Source organism: Anopheles merus, unplaced genomic scaffold, assembly GCF_017562075.2.
Source record: "Anopheles merus strain MAF unplaced genomic scaffold, AmerM5.1 LNR4000892, whole genome shotgun sequence".
Taxonomy (NCBI): domain Eukaryota; kingdom Metazoa; phylum Arthropoda; class Insecta; order Diptera; family Culicidae; genus Anopheles; species Anopheles merus.
In genome coordinates this window covers 2,039-24,034 of record NW_024428472.1, presented here as the reverse complement: position 1 = coordinate 24,034, position 21,996 = coordinate 2,039, and the positions used below count along the sequence as shown (strand labels likewise).

At 47.8% G+C, this 21,996-nt stretch overlaps 3 protein-coding genes across 3 annotated transcripts; all 3 read right to left on the bottom strand.

Annotated features, from left to right (window-relative positions):
• Positions 1–3,563: 3,563 nt before the first annotated feature.
• Positions 3,564–4,439, bottom strand: LOC121603168. Its single transcript, XM_041931877.1, has 2 exons — positions 4,109–4,439; positions 3,564–3,852 (listed from the first exon to the last, which is right to left on the bottom strand). The coding sequence occupies exons 1-2, from the start codon at positions 4,238–4,240 to the stop codon at positions 3,730–3,732; spliced, it is 255 nt and encodes an 84-aa protein (XP_041787811.1). The 5' UTR covers positions 4,241–4,439; the 3' UTR covers positions 3,564–3,729.
• Positions 4,440–6,414: 1,975 nt separating this feature from the next.
• On the bottom strand, positions 6,415–8,193 carry LOC121603167 (ubiquitin carboxyl-terminal hydrolase calypso-like). Its single transcript, XM_041931876.1, has one exon. It carries the CDS (start codon positions 8,024–8,026, stop codon positions 6,527–6,529), a length of 1,500 nt encoding a protein of 499 aa, XP_041787810.1. The 5' UTR covers positions 8,027–8,193; the 3' UTR covers positions 6,415–6,526.
• A 7,253-nt stretch (positions 8,194–15,446) lies between these two features.
• Positions 15,447–21,007, bottom strand: LOC121603166 (clustered mitochondria protein homolog). Its single transcript, XM_041931875.1, is given in 7 exon segments — positions 15,447–15,755; positions 15,847–15,935; positions 15,938–16,054; positions 16,141–16,356; positions 17,321–17,446; positions 17,523–18,223; positions 18,268–21,007. Coding segments are annotated over 7 exon segments (4,044 nt in total). The 5' UTR covers positions 20,828–21,007; the 3' UTR covers positions 15,447–15,520.
• Positions 21,008–21,996: the final 989 nt, after the last annotated feature.

The following is a 21,996-nucleotide window of genomic DNA, read 5'->3' as shown; positions in this document are numbered from 1 at the left end:
GGTTTTATCTAATTAATTTAAAAATATTACAGCATATGGTTGATGGTTGTTGAGCCAAAGAAGAAGAAGATAAACTAAATACAAATCAATAACTTGAGATTTTTCTTCTTTATATAAGTAATAACTCTTTTTTCCGTTTATATCACTTTAGATAGAGTAGCTGGTAGATGAAAACGATTTATCTTATTTCAATTATCACAAAAACATTCGATTTTATTTTTTTTTATTCACTGTTTAGATAATCAACTGTAATCCTTTAACAAGAATTAATATTCAATTTAAGTAAATATTCGATTTTCCAAAGAAAAATCGAATCAAAACATGTAAACTTTTGTTGTATCTAAACATCAGATCAAACAAAAGCTTATAATAAATAAAGAAAAAAAAAACAACAAAAAATATTTATTTAGTTTAGCATACTGAGTCATCTGAAAAAATCAAGCAAAAACAACATAGCATAGAACATTTTAACATAGTATCAAACAAACTTTAACAATGTTGCTTACCAGAATTTAAAATTAATGATCAAATAAAAGAAAAAAAGAAAAAAAAATAAGTTTATCCGAACAATAAAGGAGACGGGCAGATAAATAAACAAAGATACACCAATAAAGAAACAACTAGAACAATATAACTCAAACAATTACTCAGCTGGTTCAAATTCATGTTTAGGTCCATTTCACTGCTTCAATCTGATCTGGTTTCAACATTCAGTCATTGAAGTTCAATTAACGAAGAGTGTAGTAATTTACTGGTAGTGGATTCTTTGGTTGGATAAACGCCATTATGGCATGTAGCATCTGTTTTAATAGTTGCTTAGTGGTGACACCCTAAAGTCGGACTCCTCATATTTTATCCCATTTTTGGGGACTTTGGGGCTTTTGAATCACCTGCTGAAATACTACTTATTTAACTTAATTTCAATGATGAGCTAAATGAATGCTTCTGCAGAAAATCAGCCCGATATATTTAAACATCTTGAAAAACATAGTACATTAAACATAATGATACGAATTATATGAGTACGACCGGATGGCCGATGTAGTGCTACGATTATGAGTTATTCATATTATTAGTCATTAGCAGCTATCAAAAGGCTGTATTTGCTTTTTTTTTGTGCCAACTAAATGAATTAGGTTTAGAAAACTAGTTCCGAAAATTGTTTTTTTTTTTTTGCATGATTGTTTTAGATACTGGTCTGATTATCTGTACTCGCTTAGCCGCAGAATATCCGCATCGATGTGAGAAGACGATATACGGTTAAATTCGTTTAAATTAATATTCATTACTTATTTATCTCCATGTTTACTTGCGGCAAGGATCTAAGCTTACGTTCCAAGTACTTTTTAGAAGATGAATAACTCAATATAGATTCGATATGCGTGATTTCAGCTCATCGTTTTAGGCCATTACTGGGCTGCTGGACTCCGTTTCTCTGCACACTGAAATCACTATCGAAATAAAACGTAATTATAAAGATAGGTCAGAATAAGTGTATTAGTGGAATTTCGGCCACACATATAGCCAAATTATGTAATTTAGCCGCCCCATAAGTTGTAATCTCGTGCAGCAAAAGTGTGCCCCGGCGCATCATCACGTGACATGCTCGATGATCGTAAACGATGCTTCATTCGCGTAATTTCAGCTAAACCATCAATTTTCTCAATCTTAGATGCATTACAACACGGCCACCAGCACCCAAATGAAAATGACCACAATTTTCCATCCAGCTCCACGCGCGTTGGCCTGCGGTGTGCCAAATGGCGCTTTGCCCGCGGGATTATTTCTAGCAAATAATTGCGTTTGTGATCAAACAATTACTTACTCCAAAGCACCATTACCATTGGTGGGGGCTGATTTGGGTAAAGCTTTATGCTATAGTACGAAAAGCCTTTTAAATAAATAAGATCAATCCTATTACTCTCTCTCTCTCTCTAGCGCTCACTTTAAACCAGCTGCACGTTCATTATTATGCTAGAAAAACACGTTTTTCCCCACCACCCTCAAATGTTGTCCAAGGGTGCTATTGGCTAAACCCGGCGAGCCTTCGCGGAGCGATAAATAACGATAAAAATTAAACGAATGTGGCAAAACTATCTGGCCCGTGCATATTTCCCCGGCTGCGTGAAACGCACACACGGCTTCAGCAAAAGGACGGATCAACGAACAGGGCCAGGCGGCAGGCCGCAGCAGGAACAGGACGAAATTTGAAAGCCAAAAAGTCATTATCGGAAACATTGGGTTCACACGCACAGGACCCTATCCCTTTCCTCCCTGTCACGCACGGAACGGGCTGCACAGGCGGGGGATTGAGACCTGGGGCTTGCGCGTTTTCCCTCGAAAAAGGGAAATTTTAATAAAATGCCTTTATCACACGCATTTTCGGTTCTCGTGCAGGCAGCAAGCAAGAAGTGCATGCATGCCATGCACTGGGCTTGGCCTCCCCCCCCCCCCACCCCTGCGACCGAAACGAGAATGGAATGTTTTGGGGTGAAACATTTTCATAACGGTCGGATGGAGCGAACGCGGCGTGTTTTGACCAGTGGCGGCCTTTGTAGTGATTTCGCTTTAAGAGTGGGGAGAAAAAAAGTGGTTCCATTTTCATGGCATCCTGTTCGCGATTCACACTCGTGTGGCTTTATATACATACCGACGCGTTTGCTTTGTTGATGCACTTCTAACGAGACGGTGACGACAGCAAGCTTATCCCTTCAGGCGGAATCAACCCCGCTCTGGTTGAAAAGCGGTGTTACGTGCTTTCATCAAACGGAGCCGCCGGTGTCCTGCTTTTTTGGCAGCTGCTTAAATCTTATTAAAGCTCGTTAGCTTTAACATATAATTGATTATTCCCGCTTCTCGCTATAGCTTCGAACAGCCACGCTCCGGACAACCAACATGATGAAGGGCTGCCATAATGGTGTCCGTTAAATGAATAGTTAATTTAATTGAATACGATCGTTAATTAACCGCAGCGAGTACCGAACCGTCGGTTTAATCACAGCGCAAGCACGCTTCCGACAAGACCGCTTGAACGTCACTCCTCCTCGACGAAGTTTAAAGGGCGCTGTGAGGACGATCTTTAAAGAAACCATACAATATCGGATGTCGACACGGACGACCAGCAGCACTCAGAACGCACACACACACACACACACGCTTGTTGTGTTACTGTTAGCACCATTCTTGATATAGATAGAATTATTTATTGTAGCACGAAAGTAGCCTGCATGCACGCCCTGTGTTGTGCCGATTGGAGCTGCACATCCTGTAGATCAAACCACGAAGCACCTTCCCTCACCGCCTCTGCTGCTGATTAGTTGCGGATGTTAATTTTGTAACTCACTGTTTTCAATTTCGAGTGCCGCTCCAATTCAGAATAGGGTTTTGTTTTGTAACGTACATTGCTTTTTAGAAACTACACCAGAGCCCTGAAAAAGCGTGAAAATAGAGAAAAAGGACGGATTTTTTTTTAAATTAAACTGCCTTTTACATTACTTTTCGAATTGTACTAACGCATAACTGTTGCTTCCGCTTGCCGTCCGGCTATCGCCTTGTGTTTTTTACTCTCTTTTCTCTCTCTCTCTCTCTCTCTTTTCTCTTTACTAACTAGGGAACGCATGTGCCCCAACGCCGCCAAGCCATCGGGACCATCCGGAGAGTGGTGGGTGGGGGAGATTACGCACGACGGAACCACCTACGCTCTGGCCCGGTGCCCTCCCCACCAGCGGTTTAGGCTGGTGCTCCGCCCCGGTTAATGCAATCCATCTCGACGTCATCGATCGGTTTCCTGCGGTAGCGTGCCGGCAGCTGCCATTCCTCAATCGCCTCGCCCGACGACACCGACCGTGCGTGCTAAAAATAAACAAAAGGCGTGTGCGAATCAGTCACGGTTTTTGGCCAAACACAGGCAGTGGCAGCAGCAGCAGCAGCAGCATGATTACACACTGCACAATGGAACACTGTAAACAATTATGTAACCCGAACAAAATGTGCGGAACGCTCGCCCGGACGAAAAGCAACCATTGGTGCTGCAGCATCCGTGGGAACACCGTTGGCGTTGTTTTGCCATCTGCACAGGATTAGCTCAGCTCTTTCGGCGTGGACTTACCGCTGGAGCGGCTGTGTTGGCGGCTGCACCGCCCGCCGTATGGCTGGCCGCCTCCTGGAACGGGCCACCCTTGCGGAACTTGATCAGCGGCACGCGCTTGGCGGAGGACAGCACCGAGCGCAACATTACCATGGCGCGTTAAAACCGGAACTTCAGCAACTGGCAACGGGACGGTGTGTGTGTGTGCGCGACTATCTGCTTCCGACGTTCCGGGGAGCCTTTTTTGTGTCCCGTGTTCCGCGAAGACTTCGCACGATATCAAAACAAATCACCGAGAAAAGAACGATTTCGTGTGTTATTGCTGGCCGAGGTGTATAGAGAGAGAGAGAGAGAGAGAGAGAGAGAGAGAGAGAGAGAGAGAGGAGAGAGAGAGAGAGAGAGAATGGTAAGCTTGACAGCTACTTTGATCAAGGTGGATTTAAAAATATCAGGTGGTGGACTCTAGTGCATTTTGACAATTCGTCACTTGACGTAAGGTCCCCAGGATTCAAACATTGTTTACATTTATTAATTTGTTCATATAATTTATCTACCCATTTTTTCGATTAAATATTCTTTAAAATATATTTTGGACTTTGCGAGTTCTTATCAAACATTAAAATATGGATTAAAGTGTGTTATTTTGTTTTATTCCGTGAATTTATCTTTTGTTAATATATCTCATTTTTTCGATAAAATCAATAGACACACAAAAATGCACATAATAACAAAGAAATCTGTTCTATTTGCTAAGCTTGGCGACCCCCAAACAGAGTGGCCAGATTATTTTTGCGGTTTTCGGTAGGCGCATCAAAATTTTATCGGTAGTTTTCGGTAGGAGTTTAAGATTATTTCGGTAGTTTTCGGTAGGCTTTGAAGTGTTGAGCGGGGGGGGGGGGGGTTGTCGTAGATGGAAGCTAATCTGTCCCATGAGGAACAGCACGAGAAAATAACATCTTTCATTTATTTAAAGGAGATAGTTTAGATTTGGTTCATAGCGCCCGCTGCGCAAAGCGACGGAAGAAATCAAGGCGTTCAGAGAATTTTATCATGCCTCCCGCTGCGCAAATTCGAGCAGTTTTCTGCGTAGTTTTTTGCGTCGTTTTGTGTCAAAAAATACGCAAAAAAATACGCTAGACTTCAGCCAAAACTACGATAGCCAGCGTACCCAAGTGCCACAAATCCACTAAACGACCACTAAACGCCTTCTAAACGCCTCAAATTCTCTACCTAAACGGAATATAGAAAGACTTCGTTTAGCAGACGGCAAACGACTCATGCATTCTAAAAATAGCAAAAAAGCTGGTGGCGCCATCTGTTTGTGGGATACCCAACCTGTGGAGCTTCCTCGCTTGGAGGAGAGCTTTCTCATTTCCTCTGTACTTTTGTATGGTTTCGCATTGAAGTTATGCATCGCTAGAACTAGAACGGCGATACGATTGTTTAAATACTAAACTCCAACAGAAACCACCAGCACTGAAGCAAGTGAGATTAGAGTAATGGTCGTTGGTGTTGATACTCACGTATCTGACCACACGACCATTCATATAGATTTTTGCTCAGAAAGTTAGAAGGCTATATAGGTCATGATAAGATGAAACTTGTCGAAACACATTGCAAGAAAAGGATAGCAATATAATGATGAGTTGTAATACGCCATCTATTGATCAAACCAATGAAGCTGTGGAGCTTTCATTTTTTTTTCTATGGATATTCAATTTTCCAGTCGTTTAAGCTTAATCTGTGGCGCTTGGGAAGTCCTATACAGTTTTCATGTTCGATGTCGTGTTCTGTTGCTGCTAGAGCGCCGGGTTACATTATCTGTCAAATTGCATATACAATTTTATCAGCGCGTTCGAGTTCATGAAGTGCAGACACGGGCCTTAGTTGTCTCTGTTGAAGTTCTGGTTCTGGTTGCTAGTGATTTCCATATAGAGTTTAATACATTAAGTGATTTGGGAAATGGTAATATGACTTTTGGTCAGTATTACGAAAAAATCTGTGATTTTCGGTAGGATAAATGAAAAATCGGTAGTTTTAGGGGGCTCATCTGTGAATCGGTAGGCATATCAAAAATCGGTAGGAATACAGATAAATCGGTATTTCTGGTCACTCTGCCCCCAAAGGCCCTAATCCACCACCTGATATTTTAATCCACCTTGTACTTTGATTGAAGGAAGAGCTGTCAAGTCGCTTCCCGGTGAAAAAGTTATACTGAAGCTTTGCTCTTTTTCAAAATTTCATTTTTGGCGGTTTGGCCAGACGAATTATTCTGTAAATTCATTATCGAAACTTATGAAAGGAAATGATACTAATTCAGTTTCGTATTCCCTTTCTTTTCGCTATGGGTAACATTGTGGAATTTATTGGATGAAGAGTATCAAAAGTGAATGATGAGTAAAATAAAATCGCCACCCCCCCCCCCTTGCCGCTTTTCCACTACTTCCGCTTGCGACACTTGGCCCTGCCCCGGCGCCGCTTCGACCCGGGCGCCTTCGGGGACGTGCCGTTCGTGGCCGCCTTCTTGTAGCTGCGCGAGATCGCCCGGCTGGCGCTGTTCTGGATGCCGCCCATGCTCGGTTTCCGCGTCGCGATCAGATCCTGCGAGACCAGCTCGGCCAGCACGCCCTGGTGCGCCAGCATCGACAGGAACGTGCAGATAAACTCGTCGTAGTTGTGCGTGCGCCGGCAGTCGTCCAGCTTGAACCGGTCGCGCTTCTCGTTCTCGTCGCACAGGTGCTGCTCGGTGATGGCGATTTCCGATTCGAGGTTCTTCAGCAGCGACAGCAAATCTTTCGGCGAAAACGTGCCCGCCCCGATGAACGACGAGGGCGGCGAGGGCGGTGAGGAGTGGTCCGGCTCCGGTTTGATGTCCGGCTCGCCGATGATTTCCACCGAATCGGACGAACTGTTCATGGAGACGAACGATTCGAGCTCCTTCGAGACGGCCACCGACGAGGACGAGGACGACGGTTGATCCGGTTGCTTTTCCTCCTTGATCGCTAGCAGCTCTGAGTATTCGTCGGACAGCTTTACCGGGGTCGTTTCGTCCGCTTCCTTCTTGACGGACGCGTTCAGTGTTCGCGAACCGCCGGCCGTTGCCGCGCTCGTTGCTTCCTTCTTTTCCGATTTCAGCAGCTTCTCCAGCGCAGCCGACACGATCGTTTGGTTCGTGCGCAGCATTTTCAGCTTGTGCGTAATGGCAATGCGCCGATCCGGCACGACCGCCATCAGGTTGAAGCGAATGTCCTGCTCGCCCGTCGTTATGCCGAGCCGGTCCGACATGACCCGCCGAAACTTGTCCGTCCACGCTTCCTTCTCCGCCCACGGCCCGTGGTCCATCGGGAACGGTTTCAGCCCATCCAGCTCGAACAGCCGGCCCTCGATCGGCACGAACGAAACGAAGTGGAACGCCTCCCCGGTGAACCGTCCCGTACTGACGCCCGAGTTTCGATCCATCCGGCGGCGGGCCTGCGGCATCGCGTGCGAATTGTGCGCACAGGCCAGCTCGGGCGTGTTCCCGATCGCCCAGCCCTTGTTCTCCGGGCTCATGCCCTTCGTGTGCATCTTTAGCCGGCTGAGCGTCTGGCCGAGATCGATGTCGGAGCAGTTCAGCAGCACCGACAGCAGCGCATGGGTGGCACAGCTGTTCGGAACCACCTGCTGGGCGAAGAAGATGTTGTTCACCGCATCCTCGTCCTTCACGTAGATGTCGGTCGTTTCCACGATCTTCCGGCGGGCCCGCCGCTCCTCGATCCAGCGAAACAGAAAGATAAACCCGTACACCTGGCCCTCGAGGTTCTTTTGCAGGTCGTAGATCTCCTCCACCTGCACGCCCTTCACGCCGAAATCCTCCAGCAGCAGCGTGAACAGACCGGGATCACTTTCCAGCTCCAGCCAGCCGTCGTTCAGGCGGTTGATATCGACGGGCATCGCCATCGCGTAGCTTTTCCGAGCACTTTTCACATGAAAACTAATAAAGCCATCGACGGTAGCGAGTATTGGTTGGTAAAAGGGAGGAAAACACGGAAATAATGTTCACGAACTGGTTGTGTTTTTGTTTATAGTTTTTTTTTTCGACTAGCGGCGACGCTTTCAACGCAGCTGTCAAAGAGGCGACCAAGGTGTATATAGACAGTTGCGATGCAATAAACAGTGATGAGCACAATTACAGCACCACCGGTAAATAGATTTATTTTCTCTAGAAAATACTTATTTTTAACCGTTGTCTCAATGTTTTTCTCAATATTTTAAAAATAGTAAATGAAATATCAAAATTCCCATTTCTTCAACAAAGTAAATAAGACTAATTGCCTTTATGGTTTAACCAAATTTCATCTTTTAATATTCATGTAGCAGCCCACTGTGCAGTTCGCGTGGCTCGTACGCAGAGTACGAGCTGTCATCAAGAGCTGTCAGAATTCCGTGGCGTGAACGACCATTCTGTTTGGCGCCCATTTTGAGAGCAGACCGATTTGGAAAAGTAAAAATAAAGAAAATTGAACAAACGCTAAAGTGGTGACCCCGACGTGATCCGTCAATATTTTTCACAATTACGAACGAATTCAAACAATGGAGAACGAGAACGCAACTGTACCGTGTGCTCAGCATGTTTATGCTGGTGAAAGTGTAGCATCATCATCATCATCATCCGCGGCTGTTGCAGCAATTGCTACCCGCGTCTTAACCCACCAGTTATGGCCGACACCAACATTGACGCATATTTATGTCCCTCGAGTTTTGGTTTGCTGCATCTGGAATCACCGCCCAACATGACTCTCAACGGTACAATATCGTCATGGCCCAGGTTCCCCCGCAGAAACTTGGTGAACTTCGCACAATTGTCGAGAATACTCCAACTAGTGGAAAATACCCATATATCAAATCAAAGTTGACGGAACATTTCGCTGACAGCCAGCAGCGGCGTTTGCATCGTGTGTTGTCTGAAATGCCCCTTGGAGATTTAAAGCCTAGCCATCTTTTTAACGAGATGAAGCGAGTTGCCGGCGATTCTCTAGGGGACACCTTGCTGCTAGACTTATGGGCAGCTCGACTTCCTGCTCATGCCCAAGCAGCAGTAATTGCTTCGCGTGGTGATGCCGCTGACAAGACGACTATAGCTGATGCTATTGTCGAATCTATGAGCTTACGAAATATTAGCTCTATCGGTCAGGAAACAACTACAACTGCTCTCAATGTAACATCGAGTGATCAACAGATTCAGGATCTTAAATTGGCAATCGACGCATTATCGAAACGATTTGACAAGATCCATCCTAATAACCCCAAGGTCGATCCCGTTCTCGCGCACGTAGTACGGATGCTGATCGCGCTAGAGACACATCAAATGGGCCATGCTGGTATCATCGTACTTACGGAAGTAATGCTAGAGTATGTCGCGCACCTTGCTCTGTAGGTAATTGGCCTTCTTCCAGCCAGCAATGACGCCACTCTGCTGATGCTGTGGAGGAAAATGGCGAACTTTCCTCGGCAGCCACAATCTGTCGACTGAAAATTGCAGATTGTTCTACTAATATGCAATTTCTTATCGATACTGGAGCGGATGTTTCCGTCGTTCCAAAAGGATTAAAATCAGCCAGAGTAAAGCCTTCGTCTATCCAATTGTTCGCCGCTAATGGAACTGCTATTGAAGTATACGGTGAAGTGTTACTGAAAGTAAACCTCGGCCTCCGTCGTGAATTTGTGTGGTCGTTTCTCATTGCTGATGTCTCAACGGGTATCATCGGAGCAGATTTTTTACGGAAGTTTGATCTTCTTATTGACTTAAAACGTGGCCGCCTCATAGACAACACTACCAATTTAGAGTCACGTGGTTTTCTTACCAGAGATATTGACATTTCGGTGAAAACTTTTTCCGCGGCGTCGCCATTTGTAGATTTACTAACTGAATTTCCACAAATAACACACCTCGCCCCTATGGGTACAACAACTAAGTCTTCTGTTATGCATAGAATTGAAACGACTGGCCAGCCTGTATATGCTAGACCTCGAAGACTTTCACCAGAAAAATTCGAAGCAGCCCGTAACGAATTCGAACTTTTGATGAAATTGGGAATATGTCGTCCATCAAGCAGCAATTGGGCTAGCCCTCTCCACATGGTCAAGAAAGCAGATGGAACATGGCGACCATGTGGAGACTATCGTGCTCTTAATGCTCAAACTGTTCCGGACCGATATCCGTTGCCGTATCTCCAGGATTTTACATCAATGTTACAAGGTAAATGCATATTTTCTAAAATTGATCTACAAAAAGCATTTCATCAAGTTCCTATACATCCGGATGATATTCCGAAAACAGCTATTACGACGCCGTTCGGAATGTACGAATTTTTATTCATGACGTTCGGTTTGCGCAACGCGGCTCAAACCTTTCAGCGATTGATACATGAAGTTGTGCGTGGCTTAGAGTTTGTGTTCCTTATGTCGACGACCTTTTTGTAGCGTCCAATTCTCTCGATGAACATAAACAACATCTGAGACAGTTGTTTGAGAGACTAAATGATCACAATCTGACCATTAATGTAGCTAAATGTGAATTTGGTCGCGATAAGCTCAATTTTTTGGGTCACGCTGTATCTGCTGAAGGAATTCGCCCATTACCTGATCGTGTACTAGCCATCCAAAACTTTAACCTTCCGTCGACAGTAAAGGAACTTAAACGATTCCTGGCAATAATCAATTTTTATCGAAGGTTCATTCCTCATGCCATTGAAGCTCAAATTCCATTATTGAACATGATCCCGGGAAATAAACGAAACGACTGCTCTCCTTTGTCCTGGACTGACAACACTCTTGCAGCTTTCGATCAATGTAAACAACAACTCGCACAAGCCACCTTATTATCTCATCCTGCTAAATCTGCTGAGCTTTCTCTTTGGGTTGATGCCTCAGACATTGCCGCTGGTGCTGTATTACATCAAATTGTGGAGGGAAACGTTCAACCCCTGGGATTCTTTCCAAAAAATTTGATAAAGCGCAGCTGCGGTATAGTACTTACGATCGAGAATTATCAGCAATATATTTGGCAGTGCGTCACTTTAAGTATATGCTGGAAGGGCGCAGCTGTCATATTTACACTGATCATAACCCATTATATATGCATTTCGCCAAAAACTCGACAAAGCTTCTGATCGGCAAGCCCGTCAACTAGATTTCATAGGCCAAATAACTACTGACATACGCCACATAAATGGTACAGAAAATATCGTCGCCGATCTGCTGTCTCGCATATCAGCTATACACACATTGCCTTCGATGGATTTTGTTGCGCTGGCAAATGATCAAAAAATGACGAGGAACTCCGCAAGATATTGCAAGGTACAACTGAATCGTCGCTGCAATTAAAATTAATTGAGATTCCAGGCAGTAACACACATTATATTGTGATTGCTCTACTAATCGTATTCGGCCGTATGTCACACCATCATTTCGAAATATTGCGCTGCGAGCGGTACATAATTTATCGCATCCTGGGACACGAAGCACAGCCAAATTGATGACCGAAAGATTCGTTTGGCCAAATATTCGAAAAGATAGCATTGCCTTTGCGAGAAGTTGTATACAATGCCAACGTTCAAAAATATCAAGGCATACTCAATCACCATTATCCCAATACCCTTCTCCAGACGATCGATTTTCCCATATTAACATCGACATAGTTGGTCCTTTTCCAATCAGCAGAGGAAATAGGTACTGCTTGACTATAATCGATAGATTTACTCGATGGCCAGAGGCTTTACCTATTCCGGACATGACTGCTTCTACAATAGCTGATGCTCTAGTTTCGGGATGGATTGCGCGTTTTGGTGTACCGAAATATATTACTTCTGATCAAGGTAGACAATTTGAGTCATCACTCTTCTTGGAATTAAACCGCCTGTTAGGTTCAACTCACCTGCGTACAACTGCATACCATCCTCAAAGCAATGGAATCATCGAAAGATTCCATAGAACATTTAAAGCAGCTCTTCTCTGCCACGATAATGAACACTGGTGTGAAAATCTCGCAGTGATACTACTTGGCTTAAGAACAACATACAAAGAAGATATTAAAGCATCACCAGCTGAGATGGTTTATGGTACCACACTTCGTATTCCCTCCGAATTTTTCAACGATATTGGCGAAACAACAAATGAAGCTGAGTTTGTAGCTAATTTACGAAATGCCATGCGATCATTACGCCCCAGACAAACCTCATGGCATGGTTCTCGGAATATTTTATTCCCACCGAACTAAAATCATGTAAATTCGTCTTTATTCGCAATGATTCCATACGACCAACACTTTCACCACCGTACGAAGGGCCTTATGAGGTTATGGATCGAACAGAAAAAAATCTTCAAGGTCAACGTGAAAGGTCGTACAGTATCTATATCAATAGACCGCCTCAAACCAGCCCACATCCTACAAGAATCTTCTGCAAGTGTTCCTGCTCCACCTACCAGTTCTTCTGAGTTACCACCGACTAGAACCACTCGTTCAGGCCGAAGAGTGGTGTTTCCTACCCATCTTCAACAGTACGTATCCTAGTCTGGAAGGGGAGTACTGTAGCAGCCCACTGTGCAGTTCGCGTGGCTCGTACGCAGAGTACGAGCTGTCATCAAGAGCTGTCAGAATTCCGTGGCGTGAACGACCATTCTGTTTGGCGCCCATTTTGAGAGCAGACCGATTTGGAAAAGTAAAAATAAAGAAAATTGAACAAAACGCTAAATTCATTACATCAAAATTGATTAGTTTTAAAATTAAAAGCTATCATTTCCCATACAAAGTGTATGGGATACCCGGGTATGCCGGTCGTAGAGATAAGGGACATCGAGGGAAAATATTTAAAAAATATTTATGAAATTTTGAAAAATAAGTTCATGTGCCCTTTATAAAAAAAAATTTAAATGTAGATAAAGCATTAAAAAAGATAGCAAATAAACACTCATTTCTGGAACTCTACTTTGATAAGTTTATTTCTGTTTCTGTTTGTTCGATCTTCCCTTTCGCCGTTCAATATGCGTTAAACCCTCCTGCGGCTTCCGGTTTAGTAAAAGTAAAAGGAGCACCACTGTCTCGCGCCCGTTCGATATTCTCTAACCGTTCCTGTTTTTTTTTTGTTCTCCCCTAAACCGTGACTCCTCTTTTGCCGGTAAGTGTGTCCGTATGTGTCCGTTTGAATGGTACGCGCATCGATTCGAGGCATATTATTCCGGATCTGTGAAACGAAGCATTGGTTCATCAATCCGACTGTTACCTAAGCTACACACCAACAATATTTGTAATGGTCTTTCCTACTTTACTTCACTTCGTTTGGCAGCGTGTGTCGTTCGCAGTGTTAGCCATACACTGCGCAACGGTATGTTGTGAGGAGAGATTGTTCCACGACGTAGTTATGCTTGCTTCACGGGTTGGCGCGTCTATTGTCTTTTTTGTCCGATCTACGCGATCATGCCAGCTTATACAGGCTTCCGGGACTTATTGAGTACCACGCAGCCGGCTAAGTCAGTCCTTGCTACGGGGAGACGGTCCTGTATGACGGATTGGGCCCTGGACACGGGCCTGTTGTTAAGCCGTGCGAGTTGACGACTGTACCCTGCAACTGAGCAAGGAGGCATGTTCTTCAATTCCAATAGTGAATTCCTTCCCCTTTCGATTATCTTCGATTCTCGACACACTAAACTCCCGGGCTGCGCAACGACAGCCTAGCTAAATAGGATAGTGCGTGCTGGGGTGCAAGTGCTGCTTAATGCTAGAGTATCCTTCTAATTCCGCCGAAACATCGCCACAGATCAAGATTATCTTCTACACTCTGCGGTCTCGATGCTTTCTTGCAGAGTCGTGAGGTGGTTAAGGGTAAGTGCGCGCCCCCGTTTGATTGATGCATTTATTTCAATGTGATTCGCGTTCAAACTCCTACTGGTTAAGGTGATGTTTGTGTTTTGAGGTGTTTTTTCATCATCTGCCACTCTTCTATGCTCTAACCGTAACGTAATCCAAAAGCATCCAATAGCAAATAGATTAGTAGGAGAAGCTTGTATGGGTATGGGTTTGTTTGCGCAAAGAAAATCGCTTCCTTACCTAGCTTGTGCGTACTAAAACGAAGAGAGGGCACCATCATTTTGCCTCAATATTAGGCCTAAAAAGCTTCAAAAAAAAAGGGCACCAAAAAGAATGTAGATATGCACTGGTGTGCCTCGTGCCTTTGTATTAGAAGGCGTCAAATTAATTTTGAACTAACTTTTTGTTTGATTCTTTTGGTCGTATAGTGGACGCTGACTAGAGCGGAACACATCGTTTTGCGCTTGCGTGCGCGTGTGCTGTGTCGCAAGCGACCACGTGTTCTAGGCTTGCTGCGCTCGCTTATTGACTATTTATTTTTCTGATGGCGGGGTTTACCGTTTGCGTGCACTCTGTACGATTTTCCCATTTTTTTCTTTTCATATTGCACTTACTTTGCTTTAATGCATCTCTTTTCTCACTCTCGCGCAAGCGTTAAAAGGAACTCACGGGGTGTTGTAGTGTAGTATGTTTGGCTTTGCGCAATGATTGAACTAATGCATGGATTTGTTTCTTGGCAAGTTTAACGCCTTACCCACCCTGTTTCTTCACTATTGAGGGCTCTTCCTTCTCCTGCTCGGTTATTTCGGGTAAGGTATACCCCCTACGATCTTTGTGACGGTAATAAGCGTCAACTGCCTCGCTCTGTCTCTCCTCTCTCTCTCTCTCTCTACACAACGCAAAAGGCATGATTACATAGATATTTAAGCGTAGGGGAAAGAAGAAAAAACAAACTTAAACAAAGACACGGCTGTTGAAACTCAACGCTTTAAACCTACAATCGACCGCAAAAGAGCAGAACACATGCCCCCACCTTTCAATAATAACCACCTGGTGGAAGTGATTTAGTACTCGGGCAACGGTCAAAACTCTCGACGCAACTACTAATATGCCGAGCAAAAAAAAAAAACAAACAAACTACTACACTAAATTGGCCTACAAACTACAACAGACGAGAGAATGGAGAAATGGATTTGAAGGAGGAGGGCGGGATGGATGGTATGGTTTGCTAGTGCGGTGCTTTCCCTATTCGAAGGTAGAAGTAGTATTATTACTATTGAAGAAGAAAAAGAAAAGGCACAGCGTACACGCTGCTTAGCACTAAACACCGCGCGGGGCCAAAACTCGTATTGTATTAGCACTCGTATTGTTACCGCGCGGCGCCAAAACAAAGACAGTAAAACGTATCCAAATCGAAAACTATTCTACCACAAATTCTTCTCCATTAGTGAACTGGCTTTCCACTGTGTATGTGTGTGTTCTGCGCGGCCGCGGGCGTCCTTCACAGCTGTCCAATCATTTTGGCGACCCAAGGCAAACCGCAGCTGCAGCAGCGGCGACCGTTACCGCATCATCGTGGTGCATCGGCTTCAACTCGACGTCACCTCGGCGGGCTGCTTCTCTACCGCCGCACCGTCCTTCTTCTCGCCATCCTGCTCCTCGAACGGAATGCCGGCGGCCGTCTTTTGCATCGTTTCCATCAGCATCTGGTCGACTTCCTCCTGGTTGGCTTGCACCGGACCACCGCCGGGCTGTTGCGACTGGGCGCCCGCCTCCTTCTGGCGCTTTTCGATTTCGTTCTTGAAGTTGGCAATCTCTTTGGAACTGTGTTTGGCAACGAGAGAGCGAGAGAGAGAGCCAGAGTGTGCGTGTTTGAATTTTGAAGTGCAAATGAAAAAACAGCCCCTGTGCTTACCTAATTTGTACAAAAATGATGCCATTGATTGCATTCAGCATGTCCAGCACCGAGCCCATCGAGGGTGGCTGAATGTGAATCGGGGGCAACCGGTGCTCAGCAGCTTGCCGTTGGCGTAGTTCATCTTCTTCTGCAGCACGACCGCCTGCTGCGTCAGATGGCGAAGGCATTCGGAGGATTCCTGCGTCTTTTCATGATTTTCACCGAGCTGTGGTAGTGGTAAAGGAGCGTACATTTAGCGTAAATGTGTATCCAACAGTTGCTCGTTTCGGTAGCACAACCACACAAACTTACCTGCTGTTTGTAGATGGCATACGTTTCCTTTTCGTTGACCAGCGCGGATCGGAAGTCGCCCATGCAGCTTTGCGTTCGCGCCACTAGATGGTAGCTAACTGCCACCTTGAGCGACTTTTCGCCGTAGTACCGAATGTTGAGGGCGAGTGCGTGCTCCAGGAAGCGCAGCGACAGTTCGTACTCGCCGACCGCGTGTAGGATCAAGCTGATGTTGCTCTGCAAGGGCCAAAAACGAATCGGTTTTGGTCATTTATTCATTGATACAGGGTGTTTCACACTTTATCTCAAGACCGCGGGACCCCTTCCCGAATCTGTCTTAGCCAGTTGCAAGACGTTGCGGTATTATCAGTACTGCAAAATGTCATGAGTATCACGTGATGTTCACCAACGAAAACAATGACCATATCCGTGGTAGCTTGATGGTCATTGCTGATACTCAATGAAATTGCGTCATGACATGTCGAACGCAACATGCGAATGCTTGAGTTGAACGCTATGCTCTGACTGACAAGCTGAGCTTAATGCCGTCGCAAACATATTAATGACTTTTTCTGGCTGTGATCAGTGCTGCCCACAGGCCCACAAGTAGAGTGGTACAGGCAGGCCTTGACCGACATCGGTTGTTGAGCCAAAATAAGATAAGATCAGTGCTGCCAAATGCCACTGTTTCAGTCATCAACACTCATGACTGAACGAAACGTAGCTCACATACACAACGGAGATGATCAGAGGTGAGACTCAAACAGTTCGTGGACCAATCATATGCTTGATAACATTTTCTTTAGCTCTCAACTCTTGATCACTCACTGGTCACGACATTCTCTGTTGTTGATAATCACGGCATTCTTGGAATATACTTGACGTGTGACTATAATGACTATCGTGATGATCACCGACAGAAAATGTCACGACGAAGTGACAGACCAAGAGTTGGTTGCACAAAATATCACCAAGCATGTGATGGTCAGACCAACTGTATGAGTCTCACCTCTGATCATCACAGAAGAGTCGTCACGCTAATATGATTTTGTTTCAGTCGGAATTATTCATGAATATGTCATGAAATTTGCAAAACTGATCACAGTAAAAACAAAGTCTCGACGCAGAGTCGAGAAAGTGTGTCGAATTGTGGTAGAAAGAAAAATAAGAAATAAATAATGCGTCATTTATGTTTACTTACATCCATCAGCGCAATGTCGGGATGGTTCTCGCCGCACACGATGGTCGCCAGATACCGGGCACGGTACAGCAGCTTAAGTGCGGTGGTGATTTGACTGTTGGCAAAGCAGTACAATGCAAGGTGTCCCTGAAAGCGGAGCAGATCCAACAATTAGCACAAATAAGCTTCAAATGACCGCAACCGGTGTCGCTTTTTGACTTACATATTCCGAAATCGTGTACGGATGGTCGACCCCGTTCACGCGCTCGCTCATCAGCACGGCACGCTGCTGGATCGCGAGCGCTTCCTGCGGATCGCCCATAATGTAGCTGAGCCGGGCCAGCATGCGCAGGCACTGGGCATTCTCCGGATGCATCGCGCCGTACACGTTGTTCAGCAGGTTGAGCGCTTCGCTGATCAGCCCGTACCCGTCCTGCAGGTAGCCCTGCTGGATCTTCGTCTGGCCGGTCGTGTAGAAGTTGTACGCGTCGGAGGCGCGCGGATTGATGTGCTTCACCACCGGGAACACGTTCACGATGTCCGCATCGGTGAACGCGGGCCGGTTGCGCTGCTCGAACGCGTACTCCTGCAGCAGAATCTGCACGCCCGTCTTCAGGCAGAACGAACGCAGCAGCGAGATTTTCTGCAGCTTGAACGCACCGATCAGCGGCTCGATCGAGTCGATCACCGCTGCCTTGCTTTCCTTGCCCTCCTTTGCCGGCTGCTCTACCGTCAGCTCAAAGTCCCAGTACGCCTTCAGCTCCTGGCGGATCTGCGCCCACAGCGCCTTGGACGTCAGCGCCGTCCATTCGCAGTTGTCGGACGAGGGCACGGAAAAGGTGGCCTTACGGCCACCACCCGCGGCACCCTTTCCACCACCTCCTCCTCCCCGCTTGCTCTGTTTGTTTGCTTTTTGCCACCGGCCTTCGGTCCAAACTCGTCCGCCAGCTGGCCGTCCCCGTCGGCACCGGTACCGTTCGCCACCGGCTGGTAGCCACCGGTCGACACCGTCAGGAAGCAGTTCAAAAAGTGGCTGATGGCGGCCGCCATGCTCATCACGTCCGTCTGCTGCAGGTACGCGGTGAACAGGTGCTTCGCCGCCCGCACGATCAGCTCGGACACGGCGATCGTGTGCAGGTACTCGAGCTGCTTGATCTTGGCCAGCTGGTCCACCACTTTGCCGAGGTAGCGCACGTTAATGCCGCGGTTGTGCAGCAGCTCGGTCAGCGTGACGCCGTCCATCGGGGCGGACGTGTGGTCGAGACACTCGTGCACGAAGCTCGGTATCTGGTGCTTCACCAGAAACTCGGCCGCATCCTTTACCAGCTGCTTCTGGCGGCGCAGCGAGCCGGCCGCGTTCGGCTCCTCGTCCACGTGCCGTATGCCCGGCGAGTACACGTCCGGATTGAAGCGGATGTTGAACTCGTACTCCTTGAGCGAGCCGACCGCTTCGCACGCTCGCTTCACCACCTCCATGCTTTCGTTCTTCTGGTCGCTAGAGATCAGCGACTCAACCAGCTTCTTCGCATCCTCGCTGTCTGGCTTCGGTACTGAGCGTGCGGCAGCCGCCGCCGCTTCCTTTGTCGATGCCTCCTCCTTACCATCCTTCGCATCCTTGCCTGCCTCCTTGCCGTCCTTTGCATCCTTTGCTGGCGCCTTATCACCCTCTGCCGGGGCGGCTGCTTCGATGGCGGCCTGTTTGCCACCGTCCTCCGTTTTCTGGGCGGCAGCCGCCTTTTGCTCCTGCTTCATTTTAACGCACTGCTGCAGCTGGACGGCCGCATGCTTCATGAACATCAGATACCGATTCTCCACGAACGCTTCCAACAGCTCCTGCCGCAGACAGCACAGCTTGTGCCGGTGCTCGATCGGGAAGCCCATCGCCCGGCTCTCCTTGCCGACCGCTTCCTCCTCCGCCGGCAGCGCCAGGAAGTTCACGTCCGGTGGGAACGTGCGCAGCAGATCGAGAATGTAGTGCCGCCCGTCGTTGCCGATGATGCCCTTGCACTCCACCGACGAGCACAGCTCGATCGCCTCCTCCTTGTCGTTGTACACGCTGTGCGGCAGTATCTTCAGGTGCTTGCCGGCCGCATTCAGCAGCTCCAGGTACTTCGGGTGGGACAGCACGGTTTTGCCGAAATCGATCGACCCGTACACGACCGACTGGTCCTGCTCGCGCTCCAAAATGCCCGGTATGATCGATTGGGCCGTCACGCGATACCCGCGGTAATCGATCACCACCGTGCCGAGCGTGTACAGCCCCTCCACGTCCACCGCGCTGTACACGCGCACGCCGTGCAGATCGTTGCGCGGCGCCACAAACGCGGCCGCATCGCCGCCCAGCTCCTTGTAGTGGTCCCGCACGTCGAACCCGAGCGAGAAGAAGATGTTGTTCCAGATGAACATCTGCGTCTTCGCGTCCTCGCCCGGATTGATCGGCATCACGTTCCCGTCGATGACGGCCATCGCGCCCCGCGTCGCCGCCGTCACGAAATCGCTGTGCACCTTGAAGATGGCCCGCTCGCGCAGCAACCGCTCGGGCAGCGTCGCCCGCGGCAGCTCGCGCGTCGTTTGCAGCTCCTCGTTCCAGTCGCGCGTCTGCCCGGGGATGTGCTCCTCGTAGCCGAGCTTGGACGAGAACGTGTCCTCCGCCCGGATCGCGTCGATCGTGTGCTCGAGCGCGGGCGCCGTCCACGTGTACACCTGGTACGGCGTGGCGACGCGCTCGAACGGATGCCGCTGGGTGCGCTTCTTCTGCATCTGCGCGAAGCAGCGCCGGAAGGTGGCGGAAATCTGCGACAGCAGATCGATCAGCGAGTGCGAGAGGTAGCTCGGGTTGGCCGGCTGCGGGTTGAACGCGTCGTCCGTCGACTGGTTGACGTAGAAGCCGCGCGAGCAGGCGCTAATGTGCAGCCGCTTGTCCTCCATCGTCACCACGTACAGGTACATCAGGTCGCCGTGCAGCTTGCGCGGCCCGGGCGGCGGGTTCCACGCCGAGGTCGTCAGCACCTTGAGCGGTTGCGGGGTGCCCTTCTTGCCCGTGCCCGGCTGCAGCGGTAGCAGCGGACGCTCCCGCGCCCCCGGCATGATAAAGTCGGGCGGCGTACAGTCGACCGACTCCTGGCGCGTCTTTTTCTTCTCCATAATGTCGCCCATCGTGATGGTGTGCAGGAAGGTGAGCGAGCTGCAGTCGACGCCGTTGTACGCGTCGGCCGGATCGAGCGATTTCAGCAGATCGCGCACGTGGCGCACGTGAATGCGCGCCTCGCGCATTGTGTACGGCTCCTCGACCACCCGGATGACGGAACCCTCCTGCAGCCCGTCGATGTTCTTCAGCTCGGCAAAGTTGTCCAGCGTGCGGCCGTCGAGCTGCAGCGAGAAGCACGTCCGGTGGCACGTGTCCTCCCGGTCCATCAGCAGCTGGTGGATCTCCTGCACCAGCTCCATGCTCGACACCTGTATCGAGAGCGGCTCCACGCCCGGCGACAGCACCTGCACCGTAAAGCCGGTCTCCTGCATCAGTCTCATCACGTCGTCCTCCTGCTGCTGCTGCTGCTCGGTCTCTCCGCCACCGGCAACGCCAGCGCTTTTATCGTCCGCGGACTCGTTCGGGCCAGCAGCTGCCGGGTCCGACTCTTCCGAGCTCGCGTGTCCGTTCAGCCCGTTCTGTTCCGCGTGTCCGTTGCCGATCGTTTCCTTCTGCTCACGGCCGCCGCTGCCACCATCGGGGGAGTTTTTGCTTTTCCATTCTGTTTTTTGTTCTTCGCCATACCTTAAAGAAACGAAAGAAAAAAAAATTAACGCCGAGTTTGGAATGGTTAAATGTAATTTTAAATAAATGTTATAAAAGTTACAAAAATTATTAGTTCAGATCAGCATCAATATTCTCTCCCAAACTCACGAATCAAAATTGAAACACACTCACAGGGAGACGATCAGGAGAGAGAAGCAAACATTACGTAAAACCATTGCCCCAACAACTCCCGCGTGTGGTGATCGTGTTTCACGCTCTCCGCCGCCCAGCCGGTGTGGATGTGGCTTATACCACATCACCATTCCTGCTGCACTCGTGAAAACAGCGTACGAAGAGAAAATAGATACACTTTCTTCACTGTGTAAATGTGAACATGTAAAAATAGGACCCGGTACGGTACGGTACGGTGGCGTTCAAACAACGGACAAACAGCGAACGGAGCATCTCTGCAACCGCAACCGTGTTTTTCTACAACCGCCGTCGACCTTAATTCATTTGCCCTTCCAAACTTCTTCTCCCACCCGGGTTTCCTTTCTCTCTCGAGAACATTTTAATCGTCCAATCGTCGTGTGCGGACCATCAAAACCGTGTACCGCTTCTATGTATGCGTGTGAGGCGTTTTTGTTTTCTGGTTGCGCGTTTATCACACCAGTCCGTCCCGCGTGCGTGCAGTGCAACCCAGCAGCGGCAGCCAAGCTTTACGCCTCGCGAGCATATAGAAGACCTTGAACTTTGGGGGATCCTTGTTTTTGTGTTTGTTTATTTTTTTTATGGTTTGCGATTGTCTTCTTACTCGTTAATTGTGCTGGACGTTAAATTAACGCTAGAATGGAGGGAAAGAATGATTAATGGCATGTTTTAGTTTCGTTTCTTTATCGATAATTGGAAACAAATTTGAGATCATTCTTCTGTCGGCCACTATGCCATTCGAATCTTCAGAGAG